We start from the raw sequence: 16,639 nt of genomic DNA, 5'->3' as shown, positions 1-16,639 counted from the left end.
TGATCATCGATGCAAAGATATCTCATCCATTCATCACTAGGTTGGTTATAGTTATCAACAAGCTCTGACAACCAGTTCTTCCTTACCTTTTCGACAGTCAAGGTACGACCATTGACTGCTTCTCTAACCAGATAACAACCCTAGGTACGACCGTAGGAATTTAATTACCCAATTGCATTAAAACTAGAAGAACCCAACCCTAACCAATAAACACGCTAAGAGGGTTTATTTAAGTTAGATCTTGCGTTTCCCCATCATAAAGCCAATTATGGTGGTTGCCACGGGGTGTTAACTAAATGAACAATTACGGATTCTATTTAATTAACGTGGCAGTAGGCTATTAAATTAAATCAAATATCCGGCCGTTGATATTCAATCAATAAAATACCCATGAACAATTAATTCAGGAAACACACGAATAGCAATAAAATGGAAGAAATAATGAAAATTCAATTAGATCTCACAGATATTATGGACCGCGCCTTCGCGTCAACCTTTGGGTAGAGGAGAAAATTAGCCGCTCCTCATCATGTCACTTCCGCGTAATTTAATTGAATTCATTCAATTAATTGCCGAAGAATTGGAAAAGATGAATTAACGAAGGAACGGCTGAAAAACCTTTGCTTCCCTTTGTTGGGTTTCGTGTTCGTACCCCTGGAGCGAAAGTAGAAGCAAAAGTCGAATAGGAAAAATTGTACAGAAGCCAAAAGTAAAACGAGAAAAGCTGCGACGTCTGACGGCTAGGAAAAAAAGAAAACTAAAACTATCGCTACGGTTCATCCCCGAATCTCGCTTCTTCCTATTGTATTTGTAGCGCCGCCCAAGGAAGTCAAGCAGAAGCCCAAAAAACGTCTGGCCCTTTCTTTGCTTTTTAATTGAAGCCTTTGGAGCTTTAATCCTGTGCTTCTCGCGGTTCACGTGGACCGCAGTCCGGCTTTCGGTTTCGTCCACCTTTTAAGGCGTGGCCACGCCCTGAGACGAAAAGTCTTCTGGAAATTTGCCTCAATAGTTCATTTTTTATGCCGATCACCTATAATTCATACAAATGTGATATATGAGTTAAACCTCAGTACTTAGCACAGTAAATAGCCAAAATTAGGACAAAATAACACTGCAAAATGTGCCAAATAACTGTTCTATCAAATCCCCCCACACCTAGACAATGCTTGTCCTCAAGCATTTCGGAGCTCAGTAGTACAACCAAGAGAGCAGAGGTTATGGAGTAGTCTATACTAACACAAGCATCTAAGGTCCCTGACAATGTCACCAAGATTAGAACATACTGGATAGGTAGGAGTCCAAAAAGAATATGACCAGTAATACTCGTTACCTCCAAGAAAGTGTATGAATACTAGAAACGCTCAAATCAATATCATGGAATGGCATTACCATAAGCTTGCACATTTATCACATCTCCACCACTCGAAAGTGAACTAAATACACAAATCAAAGGGACTTTAATAGGGTTGTAATGGAGCTCAGGTGAAAGGCGGGTTAAGAAGGTATAGATAGGGGGTAAAATGTCAAGAGAATGTCCGAAACTCACCACATAACCACAGCGCTTCATCAGAGAAATTTCACGAGCAAGGCATTTCCATTTGCCATTTCCACTGTGCAAGTGTCGAAACTCTTCCCCTTTTCCTCCTTTTTTTAACAAGCGGCTCGCAAGGCATCTTGTAGTGCCTCTGTCACTTTTTTTATTCTTTTTTTTTTTTTAATGGAGCAGATGTCTTGCAAGGCATGGGCACGCCTTGCAGGCTGGAGTCTTCTGCCCACCAGCTCATTGCTTTCTTTTCCCCTTTTTTTTTCCATCTTTTCTTTCTTTTTTTTTTCTTGGCTTTTCTTTTGATCTCAGATGTACAGAAACAGCACCATAAAACATCTTTTTGACAACACTTGCCACCACAGATTTATTTACCTTGCACAAGTAATGAATTTCAGACATCGTTTAATGACACAAGGTTGGACAAAAGAGTCTAAAAAGGTCATGGATTATCCAGCACGGCTAACAAACAAAGAGAGGGATAAAAGCTCAAATTGGTTCACTATTGGGAGATAAGATGAGGGCTTGGTTTTTTAGATAGCTAAATAGGGTTAAATCCTAAATGCCCTTATCATTTCAAATGCATCCAATGCAACAAAAATGTGGTCTCGACATGTATAAACTAGCAAGTTCTAGAATGCCAATACCATGTGTGATACCCACTCAATCAAACAAAAATAGAGCAAACAAGAATAATGTGCTCATAAAAGGCTCAAAAGCTCCCAAAAGTTTCAAAAATGGGTCAAGTCCAGTGTATTCAACACTCAACAACACTGCCAAGGAAAAACGAAATGCATAGCTAGTATATTTACCCACATACCCACGCACCTTGATTGTGTCATTTATCACAGCAACATGCTCCAGCATTAACAAGCATAGAAATAAACAAAAAGCCGACTAACTACAATGTTTCCTTTTTTTTCATTTTATCCATTTTTTTTTCATTTTTTTCATTTTTTTTCATTTTTTTTGAGTAACAAAGCAAAAAGAAATAATGGAAGCCACTCCCCCACGCCTAAAACCTACATTGTTCTCAATGTAGAAAAGACAAATGAAGTATTAGGAGAAAAGAAAAGAAACTTCCCTGACCACCGGGGAGGGAAAGTGAGACACTAAGGCGGAGGAGGTGAGACGGCTGCGTGCACAATGTGGAGTGGTGGCGATGGACGCAACACCAACAGGAAGGAGAAGACTGAAGTTTCATTTTCGGAAGGGTTGGAAGGCGTGGGCACGCCTTGGAAGCTAGAGTCTTCTGACCATCAATTCCAAAGCTTCATTCCTTAGGCCTGATCAACTAGAGTGGGCATGTCCAACTGCCAGCTTCCTGCCACAAAACAACAATCCACTAAATGACACTAACACTTAATAAAAATTCCAAAAATATAAGAAAACTAAAACAAAAGAATCCTTGGGTTGCCTCCCAAGTAGCGCCTTTCTTTAATGTCTTTGGCTAGACATCGTCATGTTTATTCACGGAGGATAAAATCGTGTAGCTCGTTTCAGTGCTTCATCTTCTATGTAATCCTGATAGCCCTCGTAAATAGAGTAATTCTTGAGTCCACGAGCTACGGTCTTCCATGGATTAGTAGATGGCGGCAAACAAACAAGTGATGACACTAAATCTTCAGTCACTCCTCCATCACGAGCACTTATTGGTTCGAGATATTTTGCCATCGCAACCCTTAACTTATTCCTGTCATGAAATTTAAAATCTTCTGGTATAATAAAATCAATTTCACCAACAGGAATTGAAGAATAAGAGTTAGAAAAATATTGATTAAGGAATGGAGGAGATGTCACCGCATTTGGAGATTGTTCACTAGATTCATTCATTTGAACAATTTGATATTGGGGTCTCATGTCTTGCACTTCAACTTTCTTTTCAACTGCATCTTTAGATCCTTCTTCATGAGACTCTTGCAGTTTCATGTCATTTGTCAGGATAATTATACCCCCATCTTCTTCATGGTCGATAATAGTCACTGAGGGCAATTCTTCACAAAATGGAGAAATCAATTTGCTCATTGTAGATGCCAATTCACGCCTTCCATCTTCCATCTCTTTAATCAACCTTTGTGTCTCCTGTTGAAATTGACGTGTCTCCTGTTGAAATTGACGTGTCTCCTGTTGAATTTGATGTGTCTCCTGTTGAATTTGATATGTGTTAGTAGCTATTAATTCAACTATTTCTTCAAGAGACATACCTGACATGGATGACGGCCCTTGAGACTCTAGCTGTTGAAAATCTATTGGCCTTTGTTCATAATTAAAAGTGGAATCATCCCACCATCCTTGCTCATACCCGTTTGAATAAGGGTCATGCCACGTTTGATACTGAGGTGAAAAATCTCCAAAAGTATCGATTGGAGTACTTCGACCATCTTGAAATGCAGGGCATATGTCGGGTGAAAAATTCGAAGTAAAATAAGCTCCACAATTTGCAACAGCCCATTGATCATTAGAAAAAGTATGAGTCTCATAACCCCTTGTAAAATTAAAATCCAGTCTATCACCAAAATACGGAATGTTAGCAGCCATAAAATATATACAAAAAAAATAAGAGAAAAATAAAAAAAATGAACTAAAAAAGAAACAAATTAATCAGGCACCAGTCCCCGGCAACGGCGCCAAAAATTGACAGGTGTCGAGCCTGTACAATAATAATTACCTACTCGAGAAAAAATACAGATTTCGTATATAGCGGTGAGTAGGGTCGAATCCACAGGGATTGGGGATAACTTATTTCTTTTAGAGTCCGAAGTATGGGGGGTTTCTGGAAAATATGAAATAACTAATTAACTAACTAATAAAGCAACTAATAGAAATAAATAGAAAGTAATCAATAACCAATACGACTCTAACCAAAGGTACAACTTTTCAGATACGGTCCATTCAACTGATCATCGATGCAAAGATATTTCATCCATTTGTCACTAGGTTGGTTATAATTATCAACAAGCTCTGATAACCAATTCTTCCTTACCTTTTCGACAGTCAAGGTACGACCATTAACTGCTCCCCTAACCAGATAACAACCCTAGGTACGACCGTAGGAATTTAATTATCCAATTGCATTAGAACTAGAAGAACCCAACCCTAACCAATAAACACGCTAAGAGGGTTTATTTAAGCTAGATCTTGCGTTTCCCCATCATAAAGCCAATTATGGTGGTTGCCACGGGGTGTTAACTAAATGAACAATTACGGATTCTATTTAATTAACGTGGCAGTAGGCTATTAAATTAAATCAAATATCCGGCCGTTGATATTCAATCAATAAAATACCCATGAACAATTAATTCAGGAAACGCACGAATAGCAATAAAATGGAAGAAATAATGAAGATTCAATTAGATCTCACAGATATTATGGACCGCGCCTTCGCGTCAACCTTTGGGTAGAGGAGAAAATTAGCCGCTCCTCATCGTGTCAATCCCGCGTGATTTAATTGAATTCATTCAATTAATTTCCCAAGAATCAATTGCCCAGAAATTGGGGAGGATGAATTAATCGAAGAAACAATCAATGAAAAACCTGGCTCTGTCTTGTATTGGAGCCGCAATTACAAAGCAAAAGCCAACGGAGAATTGTCGAAGGCGAAAAGAGCGAATTCGGGAGTCAGAGTCGCATAAAATCAAAAGCTACAGAAAAGGAGAAAGTCTCCAATGTCTGACCCAAAGCCGCAGAAGAAAACAAAAGAAAAACAAAAGCGTCTGACCAATCTTGCAAAAAGGTAAAACTAAGGCTCAAAAAAAAGTGTCTTGAATCTTGCTTTTTCCTTTCTTTATAGCCGCCGCAGGAGCTCTACAGACGTCTGGCCCAATTCCTCCCAACAAAAGCTAGCCTTTTGGAGTTTTTATCCCATGCTTCTCGCGGTTCACGTGGACCGCAGTCCGGCTTTCGGTTTCGTCCACCTTCTAAGGCGTGGCCACGCCCTGAGACGAAAAGTCTTCTGGAAATTTACCCCGCGAGATCATTTTTCATGCCGACCACCTACAATTCACACAAATATCGAATATGAGTGAAATTCCAATTCTTAGCACCGTGAATAGCCAAAATTAGGACAAAATAACGGTGCAAAATGTGTCAAATAACCGCTCTATCAAATCCCCCCACACCTAGACAATGCTTGCCCTCAAGCATTTCGGAGCTCAGAAGTACAACCAAGAGAGCAGAGGTAATGTAGCAGTCTACACTAACACAAGCACTTCAGATCCCTGACAATATCACCAAAGGCAGAACACACCGGACATGTGGTAATTCAGAGAACATATATATGAATACTAGGAACGCTCAAATCAACATCACGGAATGCCATTACCATAGGCTTGCACATTTATCACATCTACACCACTTAAAAGTGAACTAAACACATAAATCAAAGGGACTTTAATAGGGTTGTAATGGAGCTCAGGTGAAAGGCGGGTTAAGAAGGTATAGATAGGGGGTAAAATGTCAAGAGAATGTCCGAAACTCACCACATAACCACAACGCTTCATCAGAGAAATTTCACGAGCAAGGCATTTTCATTTGCCATTTCCACTGTGCAAGTGTCGAAACTCTTCCCCTTTTCTTTTTTTTTTTTTTTAACAAGCGGCTCGCAAGGCATGGGCACGCCTTGTAGGCCGGAGTCTTCTGCTCATGAGTTTTTTTTTTATTTTTTTTTTTTTTAATGGAGCAGATGTCTTGCAAGGCATGGGCACGCCTTGCAGGCTGGAGTCTTCTGCCCACCAGCTCATTGCCGACTTTTCCCCTTTTTTTTTCCATCTTTTCTTTCTTTTTTTTTTCTTGGCTTTTCTTTTGATCTCAGATGTACAGAAACAGCACCATAAAACATCTTTTTGACAACACTTGCCACCACAGATTTATTTACCTTGCACAAGTAATGAATTTCAGACATCGTTTAATGACACAAGGTTGGACAAAAGAGTCTAAAAAGGTCATGGATTATCCAGCACGGCTAACAAACAAAGAGAGGGATAAAAGCTCAAATTGGTTCACTATTGGGAGATAAGATGAGGGCTTGGTTTTTTAGATAGCTAAATAGGGTTAAATCCTAAATGCCCTTATCATTTCAAATGCATCCAATGCAACAAAAATGTGGTCTCGACATGTATAAACTAGCAAGTTCTAGAATGCCAATACCATGTGTGATACCCACTCAATCAAACAAAAATAGAGCAAACAAGAATAATGTGCTCATAAAAGGCTCAAAAGCTCCCAAAAGTTTCAAAAATGGGTCAAGTCCAGTGTATTCAACACTCAACAACACTGCCAAGGAAAAACGAAATGCATAGCTAGTATATTTACCCACATACCCACGCACCTTGATTGTGTCATTTATCACAGCAACATGCTCCAGCATTAACAAGCATAGAAATAAACAAAAAGCCGACTAACTACAATGTTTCCTTTTTTTTCATTTTATCCATTTTTTTTTCATTTTTTTCATTTTTTTTCATTTTTTTTGAGTAACAAAGCAAAAAGAAATAATGGAAGCCACTCCCCCACGCCTAAAACCTACATTGTTCTCAATGTAGAAAAGACAAATGAAGTATTAGGAGAAAAGAAAAGAAACTTCCCTGACCACCGGGGAGGGAAAGTGAGACACTAAGGCGGAGGAGGTGAGACGGCTGCGTGCACAATGTGGAGTGGTGGCGATGGACGCAACACCAACAGGAAGGAGAAGACTGAAGTTTCATTTTCGGAAGGGTTGGAAGGCGTGGGCACGCCTTGGAAGCTAGAGTCTTCTGACCATCAATTCCAAAGCTTCATTCCTTAGGCCTGATCAACTAGAGTGGGCATGTCCAACTGCCAGCTTCCTGCCACAAAACAACAATCCACTAAATGACACTAACACTTAATAAAAATTCCAAAAATATAAGAAAACTAAAACAAAAGAATCCTTGGGTTGCCTCCCAAGTAGCGCCTTTCTTTAATGTCTTTGGCTAGACATCGTCATGTTTATTCACGGAGGATAAAATCGTGTAGCTCGTTTCAGTGCTTCATCTTCTATGTAATCCTGATAGCCCTCGTAAATAGAGTAATTCTTGAGTCCACGAGCTACGGTCTTCCATGGATTAGTAGATGGCGGCAAACAAACAAGTGATGACACTAAATCTTCAGTCACTCCTCCATCACGAGCACTTATTGGTTCGAGATATTTTGCCATCGCAACCCTTAACTTATTCCTGTCATGAAATTTAAAATCTTCTGGTATAATAAAATCAATTTCACCAACAGGAATTGAAGAATAAGAGTTAGAAAAATATTGATTAAGGAATGGAGGAGATGTCACCGCATTTGGAGATTGTTCACTAGATTCATTCATTTGAACAATTTGATATTGGGGTCTCATGTCTTGCACTTCAACTTTCTTTTCAACTGCATCTTTAGATCCTTCTTCATGAGACTCTTGCAGTTTCATGTCATTTGTCAGGATAATTATACCCCCATCTTCTTCATGGTCGATAATAGTCACTGAGGGCAATTCTTCACAAAATGGAGAAATCAATTTGCTCATTGTAGATGCCAATTCACGCCTTCCATCTTCCATCTCTTTAATCAACCTTTGTGTCTCCTGTTGAAATTGACGTGTCTCCTGTTGAATTTGATGTGTCTCCTGTTGAATTTGATATGTCTCCTGTTGAATTTGATATGTGTTAGTAGCTATTAATTCAACTATTTCTTCAAGAGACATATCTGACATGGATGACGGCCCTTGAGACTCTAGCTGTTGAAAATCTATTGGCCTTTGTTCATAATTAAAAGTGGAATCATCCCACCATCCTTGCTCATACCCGTTTGAATAAGGGTCATGCCACGTTTGATACTGAGGTGAAAAATCTCCAAAAGTATCGATTGGAGTACTTCGACCATCTTGAAATGCAGGGCATATGTCGGGTGAAAAATTCGAAGCAAAATAAGCTCCACAATTTGCAACAGCCCATTGATCATTAGAAAAAGTATGAGTCTCATAACCCCTTGTAAAATTAAAATCCAGTCTATCACCAAAATACGGAATGTTAGCAGCCATAAAATATATACAAAAAAAATAAGAGAAAAATAAAAAAAATGAACTAAAAAAGAAACAAATTAATCAGGCACCAGTCCCCGGCAACGGCGCCAAAAATTGACAGGTGTCGAGCCTGTACAATAATAATTACCTACTCGAGAAAAAATACAGATTTCGTATATAGCGGTGAGTAGGGTCGAATCCACAGGGATTGGGGATAACTTATTTCTTTTAGAGTCCGAAGTATGGGGGGTTTCTGGAAAATATGAAATAACTAATTAACTAACTAATAAAGCAACTAATAGAAATAAATAGAAAGTAATCAATAACCAATACGACTCTAACCAAAGGTACAACTTTTCAGATACGGTCCATTCAACTGATCATCGATGCAAAGATATTTCATCCATTTGTCACTAGGTTGGTTATAATTATCAACAAGCTCTGATAACCAATTCTTCCTTACCTTTTCGACAGTCAAGGTACGACCATTAACTGCTCCCCTAACCAGATAACAACCCTAGGTACGACCGTAGGAATTTAATTATCCAATTGCATTAGAACTAGAAGAACCCAACCCTAACCAATAAACACGCTAAGAGGGTTTATTTAAGCTAGATCTTGCGTTTCCCCATCATAAAGCCAATTATGGTGGTTGCCACGGGGTGTTAACTAAATGAACAATTACGGATTCTATTTAATTAACGTGGCAGTAGGCTATTAAATTAAATCAAATATCCGGCCGTTGATATTCAATCAATAAAATACCCATGAACAATTAATTCAGGAAACGCACGAATAGCAATAAAATGGAAGAAATAATGAAGATTCAATTAGATCTCACAGATATTATGGACCGCGCCTTCGCGTCAACCTTTGGGTAGAGGAGAAAATTAGCCGCTCCTCATCGTGTCAATCCCGCGTGATTTAATTGAATTCATTCAATTAATTTCCCAAGAATCAATTGCCCAGAAATTGGGGAGGATGAATTAATCGAAGAAACAATCAATGAAAAACCTGGCTCTGTCTTGTATTGGAGCCGCAATTACAAAGCAAAAGCCAACGGAGAATTGTCGAAGGCGAAAAGAGCGAATTCGGGAGTCAGAGTCGCATAAAATCAAAAGCTACAGAAAAGGAGAAAGTCTCCAATGTCTGACCCAAAGCCGCAGAAGAAAACAAAAGAAAAACAAAAGCGTCTGACCAATCTTGCAAAAAGGTAAAACTAAGGCTCAAAAAAAAGTGTCTTGAATCTTGCTTTTTCCTTTCTTTATAGCCGCCGCAGGAGCTCTACAGACGTCTGGCCCAATTCCTCCCAACAAAAGCTAGCCTTTTGGAGTTTTTATCCCATGCTTCTCGCGGTTCACGTGGACCGCAGTCCGGCTTTCGGTTTCGTCCACCTTCTAAGGCGTGGCCACGCCCTGAGACGAAAAGTCTTCTGGAAATTTACCCCGCGAGATCATTTTTCATGCCGACCACCTACAATTCACACAAATATCGAATATGAGTGAAATTCCAATTCTTAGCACCGTGAATAGCCAAAATTAGGACAAAATAACGGTGCAAAATGTGTCAAATAACCGCTCTATCAACTATGGTCTTAAGGATAAATACCAATTTACCTAATAAATACAATATTGAATATTAACTCTCTCTTTTTTTTTGCGAAACTTTTCTTCCATGTTATCAGTAACGTGAACTGTAGTCTTCTGGTTTCTAATGGTTTATTACAGCAGTCTGCGGAAGTGAGGATGCATGAACCATAATATATATATATATATATACACACACACACACACAAATGTATGTGTATTTCTTCTTCCAAGTCTTTACAAGTTCTCAATGTATGTAAAGATTAGGTTGGAAATCCATGAAATTTGCTCTACTTCTTCTCCTTTTCATGGTAAAATAAGAGGGTATCCATTGAGTCTCACCAAAACCCAAGTTAAAAATAAAATCAATACTAATATAATATAGTAGTAATAATTATAATAATGATCATAACAATAATAATATGAATAATAAAATGAAGAAAAATCAGCTGTGAATAATTATACTAATACTTATCATAACAATGAAAAAAGTAAGACTAGCTCGTTCGAATTTTATTAGCTAAAAGTTAATCAATTTACATTGATTGTGTGAAACACATGGGAATAGAATATCACAGTTGTATCGAATAACCACTTTAATTTATGTTACATCATATCATTAATCAGAAACAAGATAGATAACAAGAAAGAAAAAATGCAAAAATTGTATATAAATGCTATTCCCATTAATGAGAATCACTAATTGATTAAAGTGCATATAAAAGCTATTCCCATTAATTAATCAGAATCACTTTGTTGTATAAACTGTATATAGATGCTATTCCCATTAATCAGAATCACTTGATGTGTGCTTCTATAAATACCGGTGCTAATTAATGCTTAGGGCGCCATTACGGTTTCGCTTCCTCTATTAATTACAAAAAGTCACGGTCAAAGGATGACGAAAGTTTCAGGTTAGACCAAAGAAATACATGTTTTTTTGGTTCCCTCATTTTATTCTACATATAAGTGCTCAATTGTGATATTTTGTTCACTTATGATCAGCATAAAAGTCATGCTGTTTTCCATTTACCCCATTTGGTTTTTCTTTTTCTTTTTTTTTTTTCCTATTTTCTATTTTTCCTCTTTTCATTCCATTGGAATTGTAAGCAGCCAAAGAGGTGCAAAGTCATATTTCTGAATTGAGTGACTTTTCTACTTATGACTTAAATTTTCCATTGTTAAAATGGCCAATTTCGCTCTTAACAATCTATTCCCTAATATTTATTTCTGAACGATTTGATGTACATGTGTATTCATATACTATGTTAAGTTGTAATTTAGGTGTTTTAATAGTTATCCTGATGCATCCATTAGAATTTTTTTAATACAAATTATAGGCACCCATTTAAAAAATCTTGTAATGTTGAGTTCGTGGAATCTCTTTTGTTAACCAAACATGTGATAAAGTTCCTTTTTCTTTACCTCATTTTACTTCACTTTTCCGCCAAACAAACAGAACCTTTTGGTAGCCATAGGAATATGAAAAAAAAAAAACTATAGGAATATGAAGCTTTGCCTAAACCGTACCGCGAGGAGTGGGACGTGGGTCTGTAACTACATTTTGGGGGCCTGCACCATACATTGTGAGGCCGTCAATGTCTCTGCATGGCCACCTTCAAAATCAGTCATCGGTTTGATTTACAGTGAAATATCACCATGCATTCCTTAATTAGATGTAGAATCACGGGAGAGTCAAAATGAGTAGTTGAGGCTAATTCTTGAAAGGACGATCAGTTGAACTCACTGCTCTTCTTGGAATCCATTGTTGCAAACAGTAACTGGGACTTTAGTATATTAGTCTTGCAGTATTTCTTGACTTTTCCGTAGTCCATAATTCCAAATGGCCAAAATAAGGAAGAAATCTGATGGGGTTGTGAGGTTGTTTAATCAGTTAATGAAGTTCAGGACAAATGCCTTCATTTATTTCTTGACGAATTGAAAGGAAATTTGTTACTGGTTCGTTATTTCATCTTACCGCTTGGTTTCAAGATCTCTAGCTTTGGTTGGTATGCTTCTGAACAATGACCTAATTTTGCATTTCTTTCTTTTTTTTTTTTGGTTTTGGGGTAGGTCTAATTTTGCATTTTCAAAGCTGCGTCTAGCGTTTTCTGATTATTGTTCGAACAGATAACCATACCATCTTACGAAAGCAAATTCGTATACCTCACTTTTTATGTGTTTTCTTTCTGTGGAAATGCCCTTTTTGAGCCCTTCTAACACAGCCTCTAAAAGTGCTCTAATGTCCTCCAATTTGACACACAGTTTAAGCTAAAGGGACCAATTCTAGTTGCTTTTTGACTAATAGGAATAAACTTGTTTATTATCTATGTTCTTTGTAAGTTCTGGTAAGTGTTTTAATTAAATTGTGCACCCGCCGATATATCTTGGACATTGGCATCCTTTAAGATTATGTATCTAAGCAGGAGATGATAGAATTGGTAGAGCAGCAATCGGAATTGTTCCTGAGGAGCTCACTGAGGAGAACTATGAGGAATGGAAAAGATGCTTGGAGCATTATTTGGTTGGTCATGGCCTTTGGGGTGTTGTTTCTGGAGGGGAGAAAGATCCTATAAACGATGAGAGACAAGAATATGGAGAAGAAAAGAAACAAGAACATGAGGAATGGAAGAAGAAGAATGCATTGGCCTTGCATGCCATCCAACTTTCGTGTGGAACAGGCACATATGTTAAACTTAAGGAAGCTCACACTTCTGCGGAAGTTGCATGGAAGCATTTGGTGGTAAAACTAAAGCCCAACAAAATATTTGCAAAAGGTGATCCTGAAGATGAAAGCAGCCGTGTTGAAGAAGAAGGTAACTCTCGATCATGTTGCTATGAAATGTTTAAGGTTTCACATATAATTTTAGAAGTGAATTGAAGAAGTTTTCTCTCTTCGACAAATTTTAAGAACACTATGGTTCATTCGATAAGTATTTTCAATCATGTGGTATCGGAGCAAAGTTATGATTCAGCAATTGCAGGTTTTCTTTATTTTTTTGCTTATTCCATTTGATTAGTTTTCTTTTGCTCATTTAGCAAGCAATTCTTCACTAGGGAATTTTTCTGTACGTTGCTTCAAATAAAACTCCAATTCATCTAGCTCTGCTGTGCCAAACAATGGCAGAGACTTCAGAGTTGGGAGGCCTAATTTTCCAAAAGCTTAGAATATATCTTCCACATCTGGAATCTTCATTTAGTCATTGCTTAATATCCAATGACACTATTATTGCTCTTTTTCTGGACTTCTTGAAATTTTTATACTCGTTCAGATTTCTATTGTGCCTTCTACGAGCTCATTAATTATGATAGATGACCATATTAGAGATATTATTCGAAACAAATTCTAATGTTTACAGGACCAAAAGACCTTCGCTATAGGCCCTTGTACATAGCAATTGCAACAGGCGATTTTGATGGCACAAAAAGTCTCCTTGATCGAGATCCAGGCGCTGTTAGGGCCATAATTTCATCACATAGAGGAACTGCACTTCAATTTGCCATTCTAAATGGACACATGAAAATTGCAAAGGAGCTGTTGAGAAGAATGCAACCAGCTGACTTGAATATGGCTAATGACAATGGATGCACAGCTCTTACTTTTGCTGCAATCCGTGGTGTAACAAGGTTGGCAAAAACAATCGTGGAAAAAAATGACGGGCTTCTTATCAAGGAGAGTGACCTTATCGATGGGCAGCTTCCTGTCATAGTGGCTGCTTTGTATGGTCAAAAGCATATGGTTGATTATCTATACTCGGTGACACCAATAGAGTTATTTCGCCCAGAGGAGGGTAAGAATGGTGCTACACTGCTTAATTCCCTGATAACAGCAGAAATGTATGGTAAGATTGTGGATGCAAGAGGCAATATACCAATCTGCATCAAATCTTAAGAAAACAAAAAAGAATTAAAATATGATATTTATGTAGGAGAAATAACAATATAATAAAAAGTGGGACAGAGAGTATGCGACAAAGTGGCACAGGGTATGGGATAGAATATCCGTTGCGTTTTTCTCGGCCACTAAAATTACCTTGGTAAGCAGGCAAAGCTGTAGTTCTTGGCTCTCCCTTACTTGATGATCCGGATTCTTATGAGTTTCAACTTGATTTAGAAGAAAACAAGAGAAATTGAGAAAAGGTTTGAGAAAGAAGAAAAAATGAAAGAAATTGGGAAAATTTTATAAATAGTTGTTAACTCTTTCCTATCCTTACCATCTTTCTCTGAGCTTTTCATTCTTTGTACATTCCAATAGGCATTATTCCTATCATATATCTGTTCACAAGTTCTGCTCTTTTTTTTCTGTACAACTCATTTGGCGCTTCATATGCACTAAGCAGGCATGCAAGTTTCATGTCTGTTTAGTTGTGAAGAGGCTCTTTAGTCGAGTATAACAATGTTTTAGATGCCCTTACGCTGTTGTGCAACTAAATAACTGCTAGACTTCTGTTTCATTCCCTTTGATCTCACATTTGAAGCATTCATGATACTAATGGCTTTCCATCTCATTTAATTCATGCTATGTGTATCTGTTTTCTTGCAGTGCTGAAGGTTTTGCATGGACTCGGTTGGAGCATATTAAGTTGCCTTGGTTTGTGTCATGACAGGAAATTGATTCATAAAGATGCCATTGAACTCCTGAAGCTCATATTTAAGGAAATCAGGAAATTGAGCCGGAAAGACCTTGAAGAGATGGATATCATGAAAATTTTATACGATGCGATTGAGCAAGGAATCATTGAGTTCGTTGAAAAAAGTTTCAAATATAAGACCACAATCATATATAAAAGAGACGGAAAGGGCAGAACAATTTTTTCACATGCAATTCTGCTTCGCCAAGAGAAAATTTATAGCTTTTTAAATGCCTTGGAAACAAGAAAGAGCATACTAGCACGTAGGCATGATTTCTTCGGCAACAATTTGCTACATTTAGCAGCCAAGGTGTCTCCATTGTCTCAACTTGACAAGATTTCTGGAGCAGCTCTTCAAATGCAAAGGGAAATACAATGGTATAAGGTAAGCAATGTAATTCAAAGTCAATTCGTAGTCATATGTTTTTGTTTTCATGTCTCGTGAAACTACAAGAATTTTGGCTTTATGCGTCATCAGAATAATGCCGCGAAAAATCAACATTCAGCTACAAAAAAAGGTTTTTGCGGTAGATTTGTGGCATTATTCTGATATGTTGCCAAAACTCATGCCCCATAAGAAATACGACAGTCGCTTTTATGATGCTGCAAAAAATGTATGTGGCACAATTTTAATGCTGCAAATGTACTTGTGGCAGGCATCTAATAGCGGCATTTATAGGTGTCGTAAAGAGAGCCAAACTATCTCTGTGTTGCAACTCATGTCACTGCGTCATGAAATAGAGACATAACAGCTGCAAGATTCTTTATTTACTTGTATTGTCCTAGTGAGAGACTCTTCCTGACGTGAATTAGTTTGCAGGAAGTTGAGAGTATTGTACAACCAAGGATGAAGGAACAACGTAATGCCTATAATAAAACACCTTCTGAACTCTTTACTGAAGAGCATAAGGTGTTGGCTAAGGAGGGAGAAAGATGGATGAAAAATACGGCAGGATCAAGTATGATTGTGGGAACTCTCATCGCTGCAGTCATGTTTACAACAGCTTTCACAGTTCCAGGTGGTAATGATAGTAAAACAGGGCTCCCTGTCATGCTAGAAACTCAATCAAAAGCATTTTTGATTTTTATGGCATCAAATGCACTGTCGCTGTTCACTTCTTCGACATCAATTCTAATGTTCTTGGGGATTCTCACCGCACGTTATGCAGAAGGAGATTTTCTCAAGTCCTTGCCCACAAAGCTAATATTTGGAATCACGTGCTTGTTCGTCTCGATAGTCACCATGATGGCGTCATTTGGTACTGCTCTCTATCTGATGCTGATCGAACAAGTAGCTTGGATTTCCTACCCAATCATAGTTTTCTCTGTTATTCCAATAGCTCTTTACTCATTGTTGCAATTCCCTCTTCTGGTTGAGATGATCAGTCGCACTTACGGACATGGCATCTTCGAAAAACCTAAAAAGAAGCTCTATAGTTTTGAAACCGACACTACTACCAGCATCTGATCTCCATTCTGCTGCGTATCTGTATTTCACTTCCAGTAGTTTGCTTCAAGAAGTTGTTTTTTAAGCAAATAATCCTTCAGTGTAATGTTTTAAATAGATCTTGTAGGCAACATCTAGTTGTTTTGACTCTTTTGTTTTGTTTCCAGCTTGTGCTGGAATTCTACAGATTCCTTTGATTCTGTGGATTCCTTGAGCTATCAATAAATCATGCCTATGGTTTGCTTTTGATTGTTTGCCACATCAAATACTACTGCCTAATATTTAGCGTTGACACTATTTTAATTGGCTTTGCCGGGTTGTCTTACTCACTAGTAATGGATCATGTGCACGCTTTGCACGCGAATATGATACTTTTAGATTTTTTTCTTAAAATTTTAGAAAATCACTTGTTTT

The 16,639-nt window shown here is 37.9% G+C and overlaps 2 protein-coding genes across 2 annotated transcripts; both read left to right on the top strand.

Annotated features, from left to right (window-relative positions):
- The first annotated feature begins 11,045 nt into the window (after window positions 1-11,045).
- Window positions 11,046-14,039, top strand: LOC113776924. The gene is made up of 3 exons (XM_027321976.1): window positions 11,046-11,061; window positions 12,574-12,963; window positions 13,507-14,039. Exons 1-3 carry the CDS (start codon window positions 11,046-11,048, stop codon window positions 14,037-14,039), a joined length of 939 nt encoding a protein of 312 aa, XP_027177777.1.
- Window positions 14,040-14,716: 677 nt separating this feature from the next.
- LOC113777778 lies at window positions 14,717-16,276 on the top strand. Its single transcript, XM_027322977.1, has 2 exons — window positions 14,717-15,163; window positions 15,599-16,276. Exons 1-2 carry the CDS (start codon window positions 14,840-14,842, stop codon window positions 16,244-16,246), a joined length of 972 nt encoding a protein of 323 aa, XP_027178778.1. The 5' UTR covers window positions 14,717-14,839; the 3' UTR covers window positions 16,247-16,276.
- The last annotated feature ends 363 nt before the right edge of the window (window positions 16,277-16,639 follow it).

The sequence above is a fragment of the Coffea eugenioides genome, chromosome 7 (genome assembly GCF_003713205.1).
Source record: "Coffea eugenioides isolate CCC68of chromosome 7, Ceug_1.0, whole genome shotgun sequence".
In the NCBI taxonomy this organism is placed as follows: Eukaryota; Viridiplantae; Streptophyta; class Magnoliopsida; order Gentianales; family Rubiaceae; genus Coffea; species Coffea eugenioides.
This window is presented reverse-complemented; position numbering and strand designations above follow the sequence as displayed.

What these genes read in the sequence shown, in the direction of transcription:
- LOC113776924 (XM_027321976.1), top strand. An exon ending in CAGCCGTGTTGAAGAAGAAG is followed by an intron (nt 12,964 to 13,506) that starts GTAACTCTCGAT and finishes TAATGTTTACAG; the next exon opens with GACCAAAAGACCTTCGCTAT.
- LOC113777778 (XM_027322977.1), top strand. Translation starts at nt 14,840, where the DNA reads ATGGATATCATGAAAATTTTATACGATGCGATTGAGCAAGGAATCATT. An exon ending in GGGAAATACAATGGTATAAG is followed by an intron (nt 15,164 to 15,598) that starts GTAAGCAATGTA and finishes ATTAGTTTGCAG; the next exon opens with GAAGTTGAGAGTATTGTACA.